The sequence below is a fragment of the Cadophora gregata genome (genome assembly GCF_030347475.1).
Source record: "Cadophora gregata isolate MNR1 chromosome Unknown scaffold_4, whole genome shotgun sequence".
Taxonomy (NCBI): Eukaryota; Fungi; Ascomycota; class Leotiomycetes; order Helotiales; family Ploettnerulaceae; genus Cadophora; species Cadophora gregata.
Genome location: NW_026695927.1, coordinates 730,954 through 748,919, shown reverse-complemented (window position 1 = coordinate 748,919; position 17,966 = coordinate 730,954). Strand labels below are relative to the sequence as shown.

The following is a 17,966-nucleotide window of genomic DNA, read 5'->3' as shown; positions in this document are numbered from 1 at the left end:
ATGGGACGCCGACTCAGAATCGACAGCTCATATTCATCAGCCCCGCTCTCATCTATAACCTTATCACGTGCAGCCCCGCTAGCTCCTAAAGTATGCCCATTCTCGAGCTCGTCCGTGTAATTGAGGATACCCAGCCTCATCAACCCCGACACCACCGACACTTCTCCGAGAGCTCAACGTCGTTAACACCACCCTTCGAACGCTTCGGATTCAATTACTCTTCCTCCTGTTGCACCATGAGTGAGGCCGTTCAGGACCCACCACTCGATTTGACCCCCGATGAAGCCAACCGAATAATCCACTCTCACCGCAAGGTCCGATACGGGACTGCGTGCTGGCCATGCCGCCAGCGCAAGGTGAAGTGTGACAACAAGCAGCCATGCGAGAATTGTGTAAAGAGAGATCACGCAAATCTTTGCTCGTACAACCCAAAGCAAAATGCTTCAAAAGGTTCGCCGGGGTCTGTCGCGGGAATCAAGAGAGCTCGGTCACCGGGCAGCGAGGGGTCGTTGAAGAAAGAGGATGATAGATGGCCCAGGACAACTGGTAAGCTATTCGCCAAATTATGATTTAGTATTGCACAGAGCATTGAAGACTGCATATTGTTTGTCGTAATTTGGCTTCGGGCAACTCGCCGTTGCAGATGTTGTCATTTTTTGAAATTTGCCACTTCTACTGGTGAGCAGGAGCGATACTGTCCGTATACTTTGCTATCCACAATCCGTCAGTACTCATGCACCTAGCATTAGTACGAATGCTCTTGGTGTACTTGTTCTCCTGAATGTGGCTTCTGTTCCTCACATATCACCAGAAATGCCAGTTATTCCAGGCACTTTTTGATGTTGCGGGCCTCAAGTGTTCCATGACAAGGCGTCATGGCTCAGCACACCTTCGGAGCAGCTCGAGTTAACAGTCCAGACTCACGCTTCCTATGGTCGCTCATAAACATTCCTGTGTTGCTTCTTCAGTGCTCTCGGGGTTCCGAAGACTAGTTCATGCATCAAGTCAACATTCCGAGGCATCCCGACACAGTTCAAGCTAACTCGCATAGATGAGGAGGACCCCAATGAATCCCGATATCTGGGCCAGAATAGTATCGCAGCCTTCCTTAGTGAGGAAGCTCAGGCTGGGGAAGCACTAGCAGACGGTGAACAAGATGTTATACGGAAAGATATCATGCCCATACTAGGGCTGCAGATATCGTCGGCATCCTACCCTTTCATGTCAAGAGAGCACATGGACAAAATACGTCTCGATATCGCCGCCGCTCTGCCTTCAGATAGAGATGTACTGAAGTAAGTTCCATCGCTCTTCATATCATTCATATCATGTTTCCTAACGGTGCGAAGGACTTTCCAAATATATAAACAAATCGTGCAGCCGTTCTGGGGTTTATTAGTCGACATCGAAGATTTCGAGTCCAAGCTCTGCATGTACCTCGAAGATCGAAGTGCATCGTCAAAACACCCTGCCAATGGCAGCAAAGGTGTATCTTCAGCATGGCTGGGAATGCTTTTCGCTGTCCTCGCCGTCGCCACTAATTATTCAGAACATCCATATCATAAACGCGTTGCTATCACACAGAATTATGGTAGGTAAAACCTAGGTACTAGCATTTTAACGTCTAACCAATTCTCAGTCCATTCTTCATTTCATTGCTTACGACTTTCGAATTACCTGATTCGACCTTCGCTGGAATCAATCCAGGCACTCATAATTTTGGGATTTGTGCTTTCAAATGACATGAAAGCCGAGGCGTCGTGGGCTTTGATGGGTCTCACGTGCAGACTCGCTCAGGCACTGGGACTTCACCGTGCTCCAAATGAAGGCGCACAGCATGCTCCTATTCCAGCTGGAAGTGATCTCCCGCGGCGAAAACTCTGGTAAGTACGGCCCCAGCGATCATCTAAAATGTCTAATTGTTTAAAGGTGGACCATCCTCTGGCAAGACAGTCTCCTCTCCCTCTCATTCGACCGATCACCCATCGCTATCATGACCCGCTGCCAATCGCCACTTAGCCCAAGCGCTTTAACAGAAGGCTTCTCCTACACCGAAGCCATGTACACGCTCTGCTTCAATATCCTCCAGTCTGTCAAAAATGACTCTAACTCCTCCCCAAGCTTCGACCAAATCATGGCCAGCTCTGCTGAAGTCGAGAATATTCGACAACAAGTCGTTCCACGTCTCCGTTCCACCGAGCAATGCAAGACATTACAAGATCGCTTGCAGCACTTCGCCGTAAGGCTGCACACCTCATTCGTTGTCTCAGTATTCTGTCGTCCAGCTCTTCGCAGAGGGGAAAATCCTGGGATGGACGCTACGCAGAAAGCTATCCTGGCGGACAAGTGCAAAGCGAACCTCACAGAGACAGTGCGCATGTACCTAAAGATGCACTCACTAAGCGTCATTCCAACTCGTTCCTGGGCATTCACCTACCACGGCCTCTCATCCGCTGTTCTGCTCGGCATCCTCGGCGAAACTAAAACAGATCCGGAAGTGCGCCAATTACAAGGCAACCTCATATCAGCGCTCTCAGTCACCGCCGCGAAAGAACAGACGTCACCCGATGTCCCAAAGTCAGATCGGGATATAGAGTTGAGTGGGCCGCTGTCAAGGGCATTAGTTGCGCTGCAGAATATATACGACCATGGGTGGGTTGTGGAGGGCGGGAAATCGTCGAAAGAGAGGGGGCAAGGAATGCAGGTTCAGGATCAGGATCCCTCGCAGTTTGAGCAGCAGAATGCGGCGATTGCCATGGCATCCATGCAGAATGGGATGATGCCTCCGTATGTTCCGCGTTCATATCTCATCCCTCACAGGATAATGCTAATGATTGATAGGCTGGATTACACACAGCAGATGGTACCGGTCGGTATGTCGGACGCGCAGATCGCAGACCAGACGATGCATATGTCACCGATGGATCTGTTTGACTCGATATTCTGGGGTAAGATCACCCATCTATATCTTCACTCTTGCCCTTAATCGTATAATATTGCCGCGTGCTGACTATCTCATCACAGAATACCCGACCACTGGCTTAGATCAGATGGGCGGCTTTGATTACTCGCAGCAGCTGTATCCTCAGTTTTAGGAATGTGTATTATATAATTAAAAAACTTGGAGGACGTAAAAGTATAATGAAGCATTTTATGGCCTTGGGCATGCTGCATCCTACCAGAAGACTGTTTGGCCTGACTACTCTCCCACAAGCAATAACTAAATACTTAACCAAAAACCCATCTTTCCAGATCCAGATATACTTCCAACAGGTGGAAATGGTAGACAGGCAACAGCAATCTCAAATTACCATATGAGGTGGCAATTGATATTGATAGGAGACTTATCTTGCCCTGGTTGAAAGTCTCATGCACAGTGGGTTGCTAAGAGGGTTGAGCATGAATGACCGCTAATTTAGGGGGAGAAAAGCTCAAGTCAACGTCAAAGCAGAAAAAGCAGAAAAAGCAGGTCTTTTAATTCAATGTGACCGCCAAGTCATGCTTAATCTACGGAGTAACTTCAAATATGATCAGGAAACAAGCATCAACTCCCTTGCTATGCGAGGAATCGTAGTCCAACAAACACACCGACGGGGTCAGAGAGTGAAGAGAATACAGAGAAAGCTCAAGAGAGCTCAATCACCAACACCAGGCTTCCAACACCAGCTCGAGGATGAATCCAAGGCTTAAAGAAACTCGAGAGTTCTTTCTTCACCACATCCCTTGCACTCAGTCGTAACTTTATACCCATCACCCTCCTCTCTAGCACCACAATCCTGACAAAGCTCTTGCGGAGCACTAACGACCTGCACCTCAGGTCCAGGACCATTGCACAGAAAGTATGCATAAATATCTGCTTGGAACTGCGGCACATTGCTCGTAAGCTCCAGAAAATCTCTTCTCTGCTCACTACCCTCTACCAAAAGATTGCGCATTTCCAAGACAGCTGTTTCGACGACGGCCAGGCGTAGCTCGGCGTGTACGGGGTTGTTGGGGAGCTTGTAGATGATACGGACGGATGTGAAGTAGACGGAGAGGTTGGAGATGAGGTTCTTGAGCGTGTAGCAGTACTTTTGCAGCGCGAGCGACTTCAGGCCGGTGATTGAGAGAGAGCATGCGAGGTCGAAGACTGCGACGTGTTGTGGGAGGGAGAAGGATGGTGCGATGTCAGTGACTGTTGTTGTATAGGTTGAGGTGTACAGATATTCTATCATGAGCACTGTGGCTTCGTGGTCATACGTTGAAATATTGAGGGATTTAGAGTCCTGATGCTGGTCAGCTTCGCGTCTGAGGGAAGGTGCGGTGGATTGGCAATTCACCTCGAGCTTCTCAATCATGGATTCAAGAACGGCAGATTGCGAGCAGACGACGACCTTGTGAGCTTGCCATTTCCTGGTACCATGTATGATGGTCAAATCAGAGAATTTGCCTGAGATGAGAGACCTGAGGGCGGGTTAGCAGTTTTTTGTCTACGTGGTAGTGGTTTGTTGACATTGGGGTCCAAAGCCATGACGTCAAACGTGCCGAAGCAGTTACAAACGCGAAATACCTGAGAATACACTGGGAATGACTTACGACTGAAGAGCAATCATTGGGTTGAGCGATTCCAACGGTGAAGGCGTGGTTGGAGTTGCGATGGTGGTTGCGGATGTTGAAGGAGAGGGAGAAGTTGGTGAGCGCTGTGACGACGTTGGCGTGGAATTACTGGTCATCATGTATGCGCGTCGTTTGTCTGCTTGTCGTTGTTCGTGGAGAACTTGCTGCTCACACTCGTCCATTTAAGCGTGGCTCAAGTACGGAGATGTTATTTTGCTGATGTGCTCCGCTTCTGAGAGGAAAGTTGGGAGTTGATATTCGCGGGGGCCCAGTTAAGAAGCGAGAAGTTGGGCCGTCGCCATAAAAGTTCGACGACGCCAACGAAAAGGAAACTGAGGACAAGAAAATGGATCTTGAAGGAGGCTGGACTTTGGTTTATGGAAAACAAAAGATTTCAGAGTCTGCAGCTTCTGGAACATGCGTGTCTTGGAACAAAGAGCACGACTGACCGCCAAAGGTATTCCGCCTCTTTCATCACATGTTCTCCTTGGCCAGTGAGGACATGTACCTGCTTAACTCAGTTGGTTCTCCATCACTCTTGTAGGACAGTCTTGGAAAGCCTGATCTGGAACTATTCGACGCGGCTGGGAACAGTTGTTGCTAGAGTTGCATGTCTTATTTTTTGCTCCATGCTGTTGATAAGCGTAGCTCACTGATACTACTGCGGGACTTTTCGCGGGCTGCTTTGACCGTTTCAAGCGCGGCTCAACGATTGAAGCTGATTAAGTCGTGATTTCATGCTCCATATAGATCCACCAAATGATCAAAGAATGCTTTGCCTCTCCCCCTGGCAACTGAATGCTCAAGCTTGCGAACTTCGACTCCAAGATTTCTTTGCGGCCCTTGACCGAGATATGACCAGGCACGCGAAGGTTGGTGAGAGGATCTGAACGAGTAAGCCGGATGTTTCATGAGATCGGGACGCATGTGTAGGGATGTACGTGCCCGAAATGAGTGTGGTAAATTGTTTACACTTCCAGTTCAGAGGATCCTCGTTTGCCTCGGCATCAATAACAAAGTTTCCTATGCGAGTCCTCAATACTGCCATAATTGATATGTTTTCAGCAGTGTGTAAGAATTGTATTCCTGTACCAAACACCTTTTTTGCGTAGGGCAATGACCATTGAATTTCATAGAAATAGAAAAAGGCCTGTGGTGTTGGCCAGTACTGCGGCCCCCAGCCTGTGAAGTTGCCATCAGCGCTTGATGCAATCACCCTGGTCTCAGGCACTGCACCTAGGCCTCCGTAAAGAACATTGTATGTTAATGCCTAGAGAAGTCTAAAAACTGAAGGACCTGGCATAGCATACGAGAGCCCACAAAGTCTCAATTTTTGCCGAATCCAATGCGACACTCGTGTGGCGCGACGTTCACGAACTGACCACTTCGAAGTCGTAAGTGACTGGCGAAGGTGCGTTGATATACGAGATCCCTCTGTTCCCTCATAGAGTAAACATATTTGTAACCATTTCCCACAAGGTGCAAAGACACAGGCCATCATTACCGAGTACACGAGCTTGGAGAACGTTTTCAAACAAGTGTTGGTCTCTGTACTAACATCAAATACAGCGACCAAAAAGAGCCTAATTGCGGTGGTCAGACGTCCCAGAACTGTTCGTAAAACCTCAAGATGGAAATCTCCCATTCCTGTGAAATGCCAGCCACGCCACGATCTGATACCAGACTCATCGCACTCCTCACGAGAACACATGAAATTATTCATTGATCTCCTGAGAACCCTGTGGACCTCACTGCCAATATTTATTATCCCCCAGACACGCATCCATTCAACTAACTCGTGTGGTGATATCCAGGTTCATGTGTGCATCGCATTGTGCTGAAGGTATTTCGCTCGAGTGTTGATAAGCCCATGAAAGAAGTAGCTTTGGAAGTTCCCAAACGACAAAAGACGGAACAGCTTGGTGTCCTTGGTACTTCTGGATATTACCAGCAGGCGGGTGAGGGAACTGTCCCAGTGCTTTTAGTGCTCAGCCTCTCAAAAGGCAAGGTGTGTCTCCAAAGCCTGTAGATGAGACGGTTCGATGGGAATGAACAGTGTTGATCAAAACATGGTGCCAAAGGTATCTATTTACTTTGTCACATAAAGAGTGACCATGCAGGTGCTCCGCGCAGTTGTGACACCATCTATCATCGGTTAGATACGTATATAGACGAATAGACATCGACAAGATTGAGACTTGGGCGATATCCCCTTAACTGGCGAAAATACACTTTTCCAGAGTACAGCGCTGAAGCGAGGCGCTAAGCTGCCTGGACAGGCAACGCTGGATTTAAATTTCAGCGTTCTTCGCTTAATTACAGTGTCTCGCCACAAGGCATGCACTCCCTGTAAACAGTGTGTTCGCTACGGCAGCTAAGGAACTTTTCTCCAACTCGTTGGCATGGCTTGACCATATTCAGGGTTTCGAGCAAATCTTTTGCGTTGCCTGATTTCTCGTCAATCCACTTAGACACCACACGAGCTTCGCAACAAAGACATCGAACAGAAATAGCCATGAATCCGATAAATGGCAAGGGACGGGATGAGGTTGCGACGAGTTTTGACTCGCAAAGACAATTCATAGTTGAAGAATCGAAACCTTGGGCTAAGCTAAAAGAGGACCGTGCTGACTAATCTTACTGCTGACTCGTTCTCATCATCCCTGTCTGCTTGCAATTGGATCATCAACTTCCAAGTTTTAATTTAATAGATTCAAGCAACGAATCAACGACATTCCAGCTTAGTATATCGCAAGCGCTGACCGCCAGTCTACTTCGAATTGCATTTAGCTCGGAGAGCAGCCGTCACCATCGGAACCCACTACAAATATAATGGCCCAAAAAGGTGATCTGATGACGGGAGGGGTTGAGGAAAATCTAGTTCTTCCAAAATGGTCATCATGGCAACCGGACTGCGTGGTCACTGGCACTTAAAAAGTTGTTATTGACGGGGATGCATGAGCTGCTCGCGATCCGAGCTGGAGAGAGTCCTACCATGGGCAACATGAAAGAACCACACAGCATTTCAACGAGAAGCTGAAGAATTTCAACCACAATAACTATTGTTATTATTATCCATATGATTGGATCTGGAGGCCTGCCAATCCCACACAGACCTAGGATGATGACGGAGAATATCCCTAAAGAAGCTTAGCCGCGTCAGACATTTCCCAATCAAAATCAACAATTTACGACCAGCCCAATCATGATGAAAAAGGTTCCAGACCCCGTCAGCCCTACGTATATACAAGTCATAACGTCCAACTGGAGAACTGCAGCCGCATCTGCTTCTCTTCTGAGGCCGCTTTCGTGTTTGGCTGTCAGTCTTTCGGCATTATTTCGTCCATTCCCTTCTTATTGTGGATCTCGTTGTCGTCGTGTTCTGTCCAGTCGACTTCATTATGGTTGATCAAGCTGCTGGCCAGAAGAGGACGAGAAGGTCATATGGGCCAAAGGTAACCTCTGGTTGTTTCACTTGCAAGTAAGCATCTACTCTTCAGACCTTTGGTATAGAGCTGACCGTGCATCGCTATCTAGGAGAAGGTAGAAACAGTAACTCTTTCTTGCATCCAAGACTTCAAATTTGAGCTGATGGCTGGAACTCTCTGCATCCTTCTTGGCCGGTTGCTAATGTGATGAATTGAATAGGAGGGTCAAGTGTGACGAACGACGTCCAACTTGCATGAGATGCGCGAATTATGGCACCAAATGCGAAGGTTACAAGCCGCCCGCAAGTGCTATCACACCAAATCGTCGCGTCGTGAGACCCATTCTGCCCAAGTCTGAGCCACTGTGCAAGACACCGACAACGGTGTCCAAACTCTTCAAGAACGATCAGGAGCTGAGTTACTTTCAGCGCTTCTGTGTCGAGAATGTTAGGCAGTTGACTGGTTCGCGAGGGTCCGAAATCTGGAGTCGTCACGTTCTACAGGCTAGTGAAGTAGAGCCATGTGTACGGCACGCTGTGATTGCGATTGGAGCCTTGGACTTCCGGAAAAGAGGGCTGGAGGCTGGTTTGATCAAACCAATTACTCGAAATTATGACAAAGTTACAGGTCCTGAGACCCTTGAAACAGATCGACTCGAGTTCGCGTATCGCGAGTATGGGAAAGCCATTTCCTGTATGAAGACAGCGATTGCGAACAAGAAGATCAGCATCAGAACCAGCCTGATCACAAGCCTTTTATTCGTCTGTTTCGAAGCATATCATGGAAATAGTGACGGGGCTTCTGCTCAAGTTTATGCGGCTGTCGAGGCAATGGAGGCCTATTCGAAGCAACGACGGGTTTCAAGGTCGCATCCAAGCACGCCGATAACCCCACCAATCGATGACGATATCGCGGAGATGTTCTCACTATTGGAGATACAGGCTACCTCTTGGGGTGGTGATACACGAAGCAGTGATCTACATCTAGAGAGAATGCGGGATTGTGAAATTACAATTGGGGAGATGCCGAGAGAGTTCAAGGACATGCGATATGCCTGGCGCATGATATCTCAGTTGCTCTTGCGAGGTATTCATTTGCGGAGTGCGCAATTGAATGCACAAATACAAGGTTCGTTGACAGCAGATCCCTCGCCGGCGCCAATCATCACACTTGGTCCTCTTGCAGACGAAGCTCAACATGCGGCGATGCGAAGTGTGCTGTCACAATTTCGGCAATGGGGTTTAGCATTCGAACCGATATTGCGTAGAGCGGAAAGTCCGCATGCAAGTAAAGAGATGGTACAAAGCGTGATGATGCTTCATCTCTACCACTTGGCCGGCATAGTATGGGCAGTTTCCGGATCTGCAGATAAAGCTGACTACTATCGGTGCTACACAAAGGAGCTCCACGAGATAGTGCGAATAAGTAAGCTGATATCTAGAACGAACGATGAGTACTTTTCGTTGGACATCAGGATCGTGATGCCGCTTCAGGTTGTGGCAATGAACTTTCGACATCGCGCTCTACGGAAAGAGGTTATTGGTATTTTTTCTCGAATGCCCATGAGAGAGGGGATGTGGGATGCGGCGATGATTGTGAAAGTTCTTGAATGGATTACAGAAATCGAGGAAGTGGGTCTGGGAGATGATGAGTATGTGCCGGAAGATCGCATGGCCACTTTGACTGGTCTGAGAGTTGATGCTGAGAGTCGCACTGCGGTTGTTAAGTGTGTACAAGGTGTGCGGGGGTGCCCGGGCCAGACTATCGAGAGGGAGAATACTTTGTATTGGTGAGGGGTTGAGAGGAATCAGACGAGGGATTGGAAAATCGTGGGTCAGGCGAGGAAAGTAAGAACGAAGCGATCTGTCTGTGGCATTAAGATGGCACCAAGTTATGGTTGTTGCAAACCACAATGGAGGAGAAGTTGGAAGGGTATTTCTACTTGTGCATGCCTTCCCATCTCCGGACCAAGCTATGTTTTTACTGGCAGGAGAGGAAGGTACTAAGCCAGTGACTCTGTTTACCGACCAACCGTCTAGGATGATCGGATCGGAGACGCCAAATTATATCCATACGTATGTACTCACTGTCATACAAAGAACCAAATTACTCAACTATAGAAATTCTGTTTCACACGCACATTCTGCTCCGGCTTGCGTTCATTTCAATATTTCTCATCGCGAGCTGGCAAGTGGCAATCGCTCCTCATGCCTTCCTCATAACCTATTCATAATCTGCCACTTCGTGGCGTGCCTGACCATCTGATCCCTCATAATTTCCCAAAATGCTGTCTAGTTTCCCATTGCCATGCTCCCATCTCTTGTCTTGACTGCCTCCATCTTTTTCTTACCAACATTACCCCGCCTCCCCAACACTTCACCACATCCAGGACTTTTCTACCCCCTTCTTTCCACACAACTTGCCTCTCTCAGCAGCAATTGCCAGCCTTGCAGAAGCACTTCTACACCCTGAACTGCTATGAACTGTACTAGATTGTTGTGGGGTGTATGGTTTTCACCACCGCCAGCTGATGAAGGAGTTATCCTGAAGCTCCTCCCTCGACTGAATCAACCTGGATCGCTGTAAGCGTACTCCAGCAAGTTACGATGAACCGCGATATTTTAATGGTGCTGCTGAGGGTCTTTTTGTATTCGTTTCGTGCAAACCCGTCTTCTTTCTTTGTTCTTTGCGATGGTATCCACTGTGTTGCTGGGACTCCTCGTCGATACCGACTCCTCGTGCAGTCATCGTTGTAGGCCAGGTACGCTGGCGGGTTAACTTACAGTGTGAAATACTAGATGGGTATGAGTCTTAGATTGACATCGGTCATGGACTCTGAGTCGCTCTGGCTAACTTGAGACCTAATAGAATCACATCTCAAGCTTCTGAGGGAGCACATTGTGGTAGACATCGCCATGAAAACGTCTCCTAGGAGCTCAACTCAATTTTGGGGCCTGAGAGCACTTTCAAGAACAGAACGGAGCCTTTTTGGCTCACGAAAGCATCCGCCAGTGTCTCCGATGAACTATGGGGACGTGCTGGTGTTGTTCAGGTAAAGCGGCTGTTGCATTCAGGGGAACTGTCGCTAACAGCGCTCCAGCCCCTGAACCTAAGCCCTCGCCGGCCCGTCCCCCTACCTATGCTGCCCACGTTTGGTTCACTCAGTTGCCACAATTGCAACACCACGATCCTTGACACCACTACAGGAACGACTGCCCTCGGTCTTCTCCTATACCAACTTCCCTTCCTCCACCAGATCCCAAGCCGCCTGCTGGATCCAGCGGAGAGCACGCCATCCCATTTTACGCCAATCCAAGTCAGTATCGTGGTCACAAAATCAGCACCAAGAGTCCACTCTGCATCCAACAATATGTGGCACGAAACGGTCCCATCTTCTCATCCCTCCATGTCAGAGTACAATCTTGAACGACAGATAGCATGCCCTGAGCTACCGCAGTACATGTCATGACACTGTATGCGACAGTTCCCCGTCCATTTGTTCGACATATCTTCAAAACAACCGCAACCCCAACGCGTCTGAATATGCTTGATACCAGGTCTGGAGCCGGGAGAAAGGACGAAATCCGAGAAGACCAGGCCTTGACTGGTCGCATGATGGACGCTGTCGCAGAGTCGAGATCTTTCAATGAGATCAGCGAGATGCTGAAAACGAAATTCCCCACAGGCAAGGACACAGTGAGGGCGGGTCCTGCGATTCCGCGTTCCGTGGCGGACAATGACTTGACTTTGGATACCCACGTCGACACAAATATGCGCCAGTTGAGCTGGTCCAGTTTATGGTTGTGTTAGTGGCTGTGATCGTGATCGTAATCGTCTGATGTTGGACGGATGAAGTACAGAACTACTCAAGTTGCTTATAGCGCGTTTCTTGGACAATCATCCATAGTGACTCATTAAATTGCAACAGAGTAATCTGACGGAATGGAGAAATTGCAATCGGATTGCATACGCCTTTGGGATTGCCTTCCGCTTTCTACGATTGATCCATCTCGACGCGGACTTTAGTAGCCAATTGAAGATTTAACGTACGAGGTCTCTCCGCTCAACGAGAAACTCCTGTACCGCTCCTACGAAACTCTGTAATTCGGCCTTGGTTGTCACCGTCATCAAGCTTATCATTCCTCGCTGGGCCAGGAAAAATCCTTTGCTCAGCATGTCGAAGAAAAAGAGCTCCTTCAAATCCGTCAGACCTTCCTGCACATCGGCCGCCGAACGAACATCTTGGGTGCCGAAATGCAGTGTTATCAGACTGCCAATTCCAGTAACTCGCAATATCGAACCTGCCTCTGTTGATACCTCCTTGATTTCCTTTTGTAGCCACTCTCCCATGGCGTACAAATCAGAGGCAGCTGTCTCAGTCCAGACCTGCTCCAGGACCGCTACCCCAGCAGCCATTGTGGTAACATTATTGTTGTACGTTCCACTGTGGTATGCGCCACCAGGATGTCCAGGTTCGATGATGCTCATAATATCGTCCCTCCCACCAAAGGCCCCAAAGTTCTGTCCACCAACACCGAAATATTTCCCCAATGTCGTCATGTCGGGACAGACTCCAAGAAGCTTCTGTAGGCCACCGGTTGACATCCGGCTTGTCATCACCTCGTCAAACATCAGGACGGCACCCACTTCTGTCGCTTTTGCTCGAGTTGCCTTGATGAAGTCTATATCGGCAGGCAAACAACCAGAGGACCCCTGCATCAATTCGAGGAAAATGCAAGCTAAATCATGTTTGTACTTTTCTACAAGCTCATCAAAAGCATTAAGGTCGTTGTAGGGAGCGACCACAAAGTTGTGGGGTGCATTCATGACATTGGCTGTCACTTTACCATCCTTTCCGAAGATCGCTAATCCGCCGTGGTAACCTCCCATGAAGACAATTATCGTGTTTCTTTTTGTATATGCCTTGACCAGTGCTAAAGCTGTAAGGTTTGCTTCCGTTCCCGAATTGGAAAAACGGATCTTATCAATGCTGGCAAAGCGAGAGCAAAATAGCTGGGCGAGACGTCCTTCGAATTTGATTACTCCACCCAAGGCAAAGCCGCTGTCAATTGCAGCATGCATCGCGTTTGTAATCACTGGATGGGAGTGACCAAACATTCCTGCGGAGTACTCGCCACACAGATCAAGATAGTTGTGTCCATCGGCATCTGTCAAGTATGAGCCATTTCCAGATTCCAGTATTAGTGGAAATGGTTGGAGGTGGATGACATTCTGAGTTGTTCCTTCAGCTATTTTCAGATTTGCAATACTTCGGAAGATTAACAAACATACCTCCTGGCAGTAAGAGAGATGATTTCTTATGGATTTCTTGTGACTTTAGATTGGCTCTCGCATACGCAGCGCGGGCTACATCCAGCGCTTGTGCAACTTTCTCTGATCTTGAATTGGCGGAAGGCATTCTCACTTGCTCTCATGGCGCGAAAACGAGTTCGACTCTAGATGTACTTTACCAGACAGAAGACGTCTCCTTTGAGCCAGCTTTTGATCATACGTGTTGGTGTTTGTCCGCACAGCACTCATCTCGAAGGTGGGGTAAATAGGTCGAGAACTTGCTCTCGACAGCGTGGTTGGCTGGGATCATGAGGAAGGTATGCCCGATTGAGTGCAATTAACAAGTCCACCTGTAGCCGATAGGATAGCTGTTCAATCTAATTGTCTTCCGTAATCTATAACGTTCGGGAGGCTGCAATATCTTCATCTCCCTTGTTTATTTTGCGACCTTTTCGTGCCAACATTCACTACTCTGCTTGCATCAAATGCTTTATTTACGACAATTTCGTCGTCAAAATAGGTTCCATAACTAAGGCAACTCTTCGTCACATTAATATTGATTCTCCAATCGAAGAATTCATTCAAGCCATCAAAAAGGATGGTGGCTGTATTTGCACGAGCTATGTTTCCCGAAGATATATCACCAAAGCGAACACTGCATTCAAGCAATTTCTAGATGCAGATAAGCCATAGCAGGCAAGCTAAATAAAATTGATTTATGGACACATCACATTTATCATTGAGCGCCTGGAAAGCTCTTCCCTCCAGAAACACGACGACGCATTCGCCTCATCAGGCCAGTCCAATGTGCCATGAGGAATTCTTCATGCACCCTCTTTACCAGGTAGGTGGTCATCTTTCGAGGATGTACGTTTCTTACCACTGTTCAGGCTTTAGGAGAATAATTCGTAGCAGAGCCATACCCAACATGGTATGGCCAGAGGTTTCCATGTTTATATTTCACATCCAATTCTCAACGCTACCTTAGGCATAGATGTCAAGACGAAATGCTGCTTGCCAGCGCCTGTATCATATGATAAGACGTACTACACTTTTCATTCGGATGAAGTACCCACAGTCTAAACAATGAAACCAGACTGGTCTATGCTTTATTCATGTGCAAGGGGACGCTTCTCACCAAGTTTGCAATATTTCCTGAATATCCGGCTGAGGTTGTCATAAGCTGGAGTGAAGAGCTGCAGGCGAGATTGGAAAGACCAGTTCTCCAAGCTGCAAGCTGCGGCATCGCCGATATCTTTCATTCGTGCTACGCGATCAGTTCCATCCATAAGCCCCGAATGTTGATGTTGATCTTGATTGGGATATATGGGTCGATCGAGACAACGATCAGAACTAGGAGAGAACTCCAAACCACTTCAAAGGGAGTGTAATGGATAGTTTTCCTACTTGTTTTTTGTCTAACATCGGACGTCATTATCGAAACCGATAATTCTTTACGGTCAGCAGCTATTTCGTTACCTTCAACGTCGGATGCAGCTCGACTCTATCTGCTGATAAGAGCTCCCCCCACTTTCGACCACCTGCGCTATCCCCTTAACTGCCATTCGGAACACTCTTTTTTACAGGCCTGAGATTAGTGCACGTGCCCTGTAGCCCAGGCAGCCGCTAGCCATTTAGCGCTTCGCTTCAGCGGCTGTGCCCTGTAAAGTGTGTCTCTGGCAGTTAAGGGGATAAGAACAGTGATCAAGCACAAGGAAATGCATGAGCGGGGCATGGTATCCTGCAGCCATCCTCTTCCGGAATAAATACCCTGGGTTTTCTGCTTGGTACGCCACGCCCTGGGAATGGAAAGAGAACGCGATGGCTGAACAGGCACTGGGCAGAGGAAAGTGGGATGGTCTTGTGCCGTTGAGCTGTGCATGCATGGAATGAGGGAGGCAAAAAGCTGAATTAGGTCAAGTGATATAGGACAATTTGATTGAGGATCTGAACTAAATGACGAACTTTACAGTAACGGATCCAGTGTCGCTTAGGAGTGGATACCTTAGCTTTGGCGGGGTATACTGGGCTTCAAGTTCATCTATATTTCCATTTCTGGTCGCAACAAGTTTTATTTATTTCTCTCATGAGATTTTATCTTATTTCTTCATTGATATTCATTATTTAATCTACTTCCAAAACGTCTCTTTCTCTAATGCCATATTCATCAAGCTCGTACCAGCTTTCCAAGAAGATATTGCATGACCATGACAGATGCGGGCAGAAAGAAGGCCAATGTCCTACTCCTAGGAGGTGGAGCTGTGGGAACAATCGCTGCACTGAATATCGAGACTAGTGGCCTAGGTTCTGTGACAGCTATTTTGAGGTCAAATTTCAAAGTCGTGCAGGACGAGGGTTATGTCATTGAAAGTGTTGATCACGGGAAGCTGAAAGGATGGAGACCAACCAAAGGTTAGTGAATAACATATATGAGAGCTCTTACATCGGTCTTGGAAGTTTCATGATATTTAAATTGGTTCTGATCTTATTTGCTACAGTGGTGAACTCCGTCCCAGATGTAATCAGAGAATCCCTCCCTCCATTCGACTACATCGTCACAACAACCAAGAACCTCCCCGACATCCCGCCATCCCTTGCTTCTCTAATCGCACCCGCAGTAACTCCAGGCCACACCATCATAGTCATGGTTCAAAACGGGCTCAACATCGAGAAGCCAATGTTCGCGTTATTCCCCACAAATATAGTCCTCAGCGGCGTCTCCATGATCGACGCTCATGAAGGAAGACTTGGAGAAATCCTACACGAAGAACATGATACCCTTTACCTAGGCGCTTTCAACAACCCCACAATCAACGACCCCGAACGGGAACTTGCTGAAGCCAAGAAATCATCGAGATTTACAACGCGGCCGGTAAAAGCACCGTGCATCTCAGCGAAGATGTGGCTTTTGCGAGGTGGAGGAAGTTGGTATTTAACGCGGTGCTGAACCCACTATGTGCGATTCTGGGATTGGATGATGCGCGAATTAGGTTGGCTGGAGGGGGGAGTGCGATTGAGGGATTGGTAAGGCCTGCGATGAGGGAGATTGTGGAGACAGCGAGGAAATTGGGGCATAATTTGCCGGACGAGGTTATGGATGCGATGATTAACTGTGATCCGATGGATCTGTACTTGAAACCAAGTATGCAGTGTGATTTTGAGAAGGTTCGCGGCTCTACTCCCTTGAGAGTAATTTGTACTAATTTGTTGAAGGGCAATTATATGGAGTACGAATATCTAGTTGGCGAGCCGTTGAGGGAAGCGGAGAAAATCGGCGTGCCTACGCCAACGCTAAAGGTCATTTACGAGATTTGTAAGGCACTACAGTGGAGGATTATGGAAGAGAAAGGGTTGGTTGTTGTGCCGCCCAAGATGGTATTATGATGTGTCGTGACTGCTAGAAAGAAGCTTTGTTGATGTTGAAGGCGATTTGGGCGGCGGAGGGCTCAACGCTAAGCAAATAAGAAAGACGAAACCGTCCTCAGCTCAGCAATTATGGCACCTCTCATCAATCAGGGCTGATAGAAATATCAACTGCTATATGATGACGATGCTGACCATTAGTTTGAGTTTAACAGTGGTACGTCTCTAGGGTTAAAAAGGAAAGTTCTACCGCAGATTGACACAATCAAACCCCACTTCACACCTTTACCAAGTATCGTTTGCTCTACATGAGAGTTCTTAAAGACATTTCCTCAAAACCAAGCTCCATCCATCTACGACAACTGAATAATTGCATAGAATCTTTGCCAAGCTGATCGTTTGTAATACTTGCCAGCCACTCCAATTCCTCGCCCTACACAGTTCAACGACCAGTCTGCAGATCAGGGGGTTTTTGAATCTTGGATCTTGGTTCCATTGAGGATTGTATAGACCGACACAAAAGTAAGGTATCAGGAAGAACATACAGCCAAACCAGTGGAACTGGCCAAAGTCATGTCTTTTCGTCATAGTGGATGAAATTTCCCGGAATAGGGAAACAATTTTCATCTCAGAGAGTCAGCGGCCAAATCTAAACCAAAGTCATGACCAGGCTGCATCCAAGTACCAAACTCCCAGGACCACCTAGGAACCATTAGTGGGGCAAGATTTGAACAGGCATGGCGACTTACTATTCTGTAAGTAGTTTTCGGGTTGCATTAAAGAGACCACTTCCAACCTGGGAACCGCGAGAAATGACCTTCTGACTGTAAGCAATGGTATCTCAATACCGGAGACGTTTCTGACATACATGATTCATTTAGAGAGCATCTTCTTAATTTCATCATGCGATTCGACATCGTTGACTACCTCGTGCGTATCCTTCACGTGCTCGCCAGGGGTAGGCGAGGTGAAGTGTCGGGAAACACCTTTCTCTTGTGACTTCTCCATGGAATTTGTACCAGATGCTCAAGCTCGACGATGAAGTGTTTTGCTGGGGGGCAGGGGTGGGCCTCTACGGTGGATTGGAGCATGTAGACAGGAATAAGAACGATAGTACAACATGGCAACGAAAAATGCCGGATTAAGCACAATCAGAACACTTGACTATTGGACAGACGGGAAAGTCAACAAATGCTTGTCTGCACGATTCATAACTGCGAACACAATAATCAAAGATTGGCAACGAATACGAAAGCTATGAGACTCGCCAAGAGCGGGATTAGACTT

General features: G+C 47.8%; 6 protein-coding genes across 6 annotated transcripts; 4 read left to right on the top strand and 2 right to left on the bottom strand.

Annotated features, from left to right (window-relative positions):
• Positions 1-92: 92 nt before the first annotated feature.
• On the top strand, positions 93-3,095 carry ONS95_010022 (uncharacterized protein; the record flags this gene model as incomplete). The annotated part of the gene is made up of 7 exons (XM_058503588.1): positions 93-546; positions 1,052-1,295; positions 1,350-1,591; positions 1,640-1,883; positions 1,930-2,787; positions 2,842-2,948; positions 3,025-3,095. The coding sequence occupies 7 exons, from the start codon at positions 93-95 to the stop codon at positions 3,093-3,095; spliced, it is 2,220 nt and encodes a 739-aa protein (XP_058360300.1).
• Positions 3,096-3,686: 591 nt separating this feature from the next.
• On the bottom strand, positions 3,687-4,778 carry ONS95_010021 (uncharacterized protein; the record flags this gene model as incomplete). Its single annotated transcript, XM_058503587.1, has 3 exons — positions 3,687-4,265; positions 4,320-4,443; positions 4,576-4,778. 3 exons carry the CDS (start codon positions 4,776-4,778, stop codon positions 3,687-3,689), a joined length of 906 nt encoding a protein of 301 aa, XP_058360299.1.
• A 2,449-nt stretch (positions 4,779-7,227) lies between these two features.
• ONS95_010020 (uncharacterized protein) lies at positions 7,228-11,233 on the top strand. The gene is made up of 4 exons (XM_058503586.1): positions 7,228-8,077; positions 8,134-10,826; positions 10,893-11,076; positions 11,125-11,233. The coding sequence occupies exon 2, from the start codon at positions 8,279-8,281 to the stop codon at positions 9,815-9,817; it is 1,539 nt and encodes a 512-aa protein (XP_058360298.1). The 5' UTR covers positions 7,228-8,077; positions 8,134-8,278; the 3' UTR covers positions 9,818-10,826; positions 10,893-11,076; positions 11,125-11,233.
• An 832-nt stretch (positions 11,234-12,065) lies between these two features.
• ONS95_010019 (uncharacterized protein) lies at positions 12,066-13,142 on the bottom strand (the record flags this gene model as incomplete). Its single annotated transcript, XM_058503585.1, has 1 exon — positions 12,066-13,142. The coding sequence occupies one exon, from the start codon at positions 13,140-13,142 to the stop codon at positions 12,066-12,068; it is 1,077 nt and encodes a 358-aa protein (XP_058360297.1).
• Positions 13,143-15,517: 2,375 nt separating this feature from the next.
• Positions 15,518-16,263, top strand: ONS95_010018 (uncharacterized protein; the record flags this gene model as incomplete). The annotated part of the gene is made up of 2 exons (XM_058503584.1): positions 15,518-15,728; positions 15,815-16,263. 2 exons carry the CDS (start codon positions 15,518-15,520, stop codon positions 16,261-16,263), a joined length of 660 nt encoding a protein of 219 aa, XP_058360296.1.
• An 89-nt stretch (positions 16,264-16,352) lies between these two features.
• On the top strand, positions 16,353-16,700 carry ONS95_010017 (uncharacterized protein; the record flags this gene model as incomplete). The annotated part of the gene is made up of 2 exons (XM_058503583.1): positions 16,353-16,481; positions 16,530-16,700. 2 exons carry the CDS (start codon positions 16,353-16,355, stop codon positions 16,698-16,700), a joined length of 300 nt encoding a protein of 99 aa, XP_058360295.1.
• Between the last annotated feature and the right edge of the window lie 1,266 nt (positions 16,701-17,966).